Source organism: Penaeus monodon, chromosome 25 (assembly GCF_015228065.2).
Source record: "Penaeus monodon isolate SGIC_2016 chromosome 25, NSTDA_Pmon_1, whole genome shotgun sequence".
NCBI classification, from domain to species: domain Eukaryota; kingdom Metazoa; phylum Arthropoda; class Malacostraca; order Decapoda; family Penaeidae; genus Penaeus; species Penaeus monodon.
This window is the reverse complement of record NC_051410.1, coordinates 41,884,254-41,885,472: the sequence shown is the minus strand read 5'-3', so window position 1 is coordinate 41,885,472 and position 1,219 is coordinate 41,884,254. Positions and strand designations below refer to the sequence as shown.

Sequence of the window (1,219 nt, the reverse complement as noted above, 5' to 3'; positions counted from 1 at the left end):
GGAATGCCATATAATTATCATACTACCTCTATAAGATCCCACCCTAATTGTAGTTTGTCCTTTGTTTTGCAGATATGCAGCAGCCCCCTCTGGAGTGACGCTTATGTACCCTGGCACTCTGTTAGATCAGATGTTTGACCCAAGATCACAGGCTTGGTATCTCAATGCCCTTGCCAACCCTGGCAAAGTGGTTGTCTCTGCTCCTTATCTTGATCCTGGTGGTGCTGGACATATTATTACCATCTCTCACACTGTTTACCAGGTAATATAAGTTACATTGCAGACTGAGATACCCTTCGTTTTGTACCATTATTATTTTTCTATAGACTGGATATATGGTCTTTACAATTACATGACTGTCTTTCTAGGGTGGCTCAGCAACAATGCATTCATCAACTGATCCAGTTGTGGCTGTCCTGGCAGCAGACTTCACCCTTGGATACTGGTACAAGTTGTTACTTGACCTAGAGCCAGCATGTGCAAATGATGCCCGCTCAGGTTTGTATAAGACTTGTATGAATCCATCAAAAAGAAAAGACTAATTTTACACTATTATTTCATAATATTTGATTCTCTCATGATATGAAAGCTTAATGAAGTGTAAAATATGATTTAATAGTGTGTTTAGATAATATATAATTTTAAGTGGGATACCTCACTCTTTACACAACAGTTGCACTGGTAATTACTTGTCTCAAATATTATTTGTAAAGGTTAGAAAAATTATTTTTGAGAGATGACAGTGTCCTTTATTGTGTTTTAAGTAAATATTAGCTGGTATATAAAAAAAAGGTGTATATAAACAAATGTTATTGTCAATGTAACAGATGAGAAGTCTGTGAGTGTGAGATGCTTTTTGATGGACAACAAGGGATATTTGGTGGCACATCCCTCCATGCTTTCTCCAGCCTCACCTAATTTTGGATCAGACACCCCACCTCACATCACACATCAGGTGAGGCATTGCTTGTATAGGTATGCATGTGTGTAGCTTTGTGGAATCTGTATTTATGACTAACCATGAAACTGTTCATGTCCTTAACACAGTGCACTAGGAAACATTCAGAATACCACATGCTGGGCTCCCACTTTGAGTAGTTACCATGGGTTGTGGTCATATTTCTAGGTAGTTTTTATAGTAAGGAATATTTTAACCCAATGCTGCTGGGTGGTTTCCCGATACGAAAGCCTTCCCTCCTGGGCTGTATTCATCATGTTG

At 38.7% G+C, this 1,219-nt stretch overlaps 1 protein-coding gene across 1 annotated transcript in view; it reads left to right on the top strand.

Moving 5' to 3' along the window:
* Positions 1 to 1,219, top strand: part of LOC119589415 (VWFA and cache domain-containing protein 1-like) — a 30,393-nt gene that overhangs the window by 18,384 nt on the left and 10,790 nt on the right. Inside the window, exons 14-16 of the mRNA XM_037938025.1 lie at positions 71 to 262; positions 369 to 498; positions 828 to 955. Of these exons, the coding sequence (XP_037793953.1) occupies positions 71 to 262; positions 369 to 498; positions 828 to 955 (450 nt within the window). The remainder of the gene's footprint in view (positions 1 to 70; positions 263 to 368; positions 499 to 827; positions 956 to 1,219) is intronic.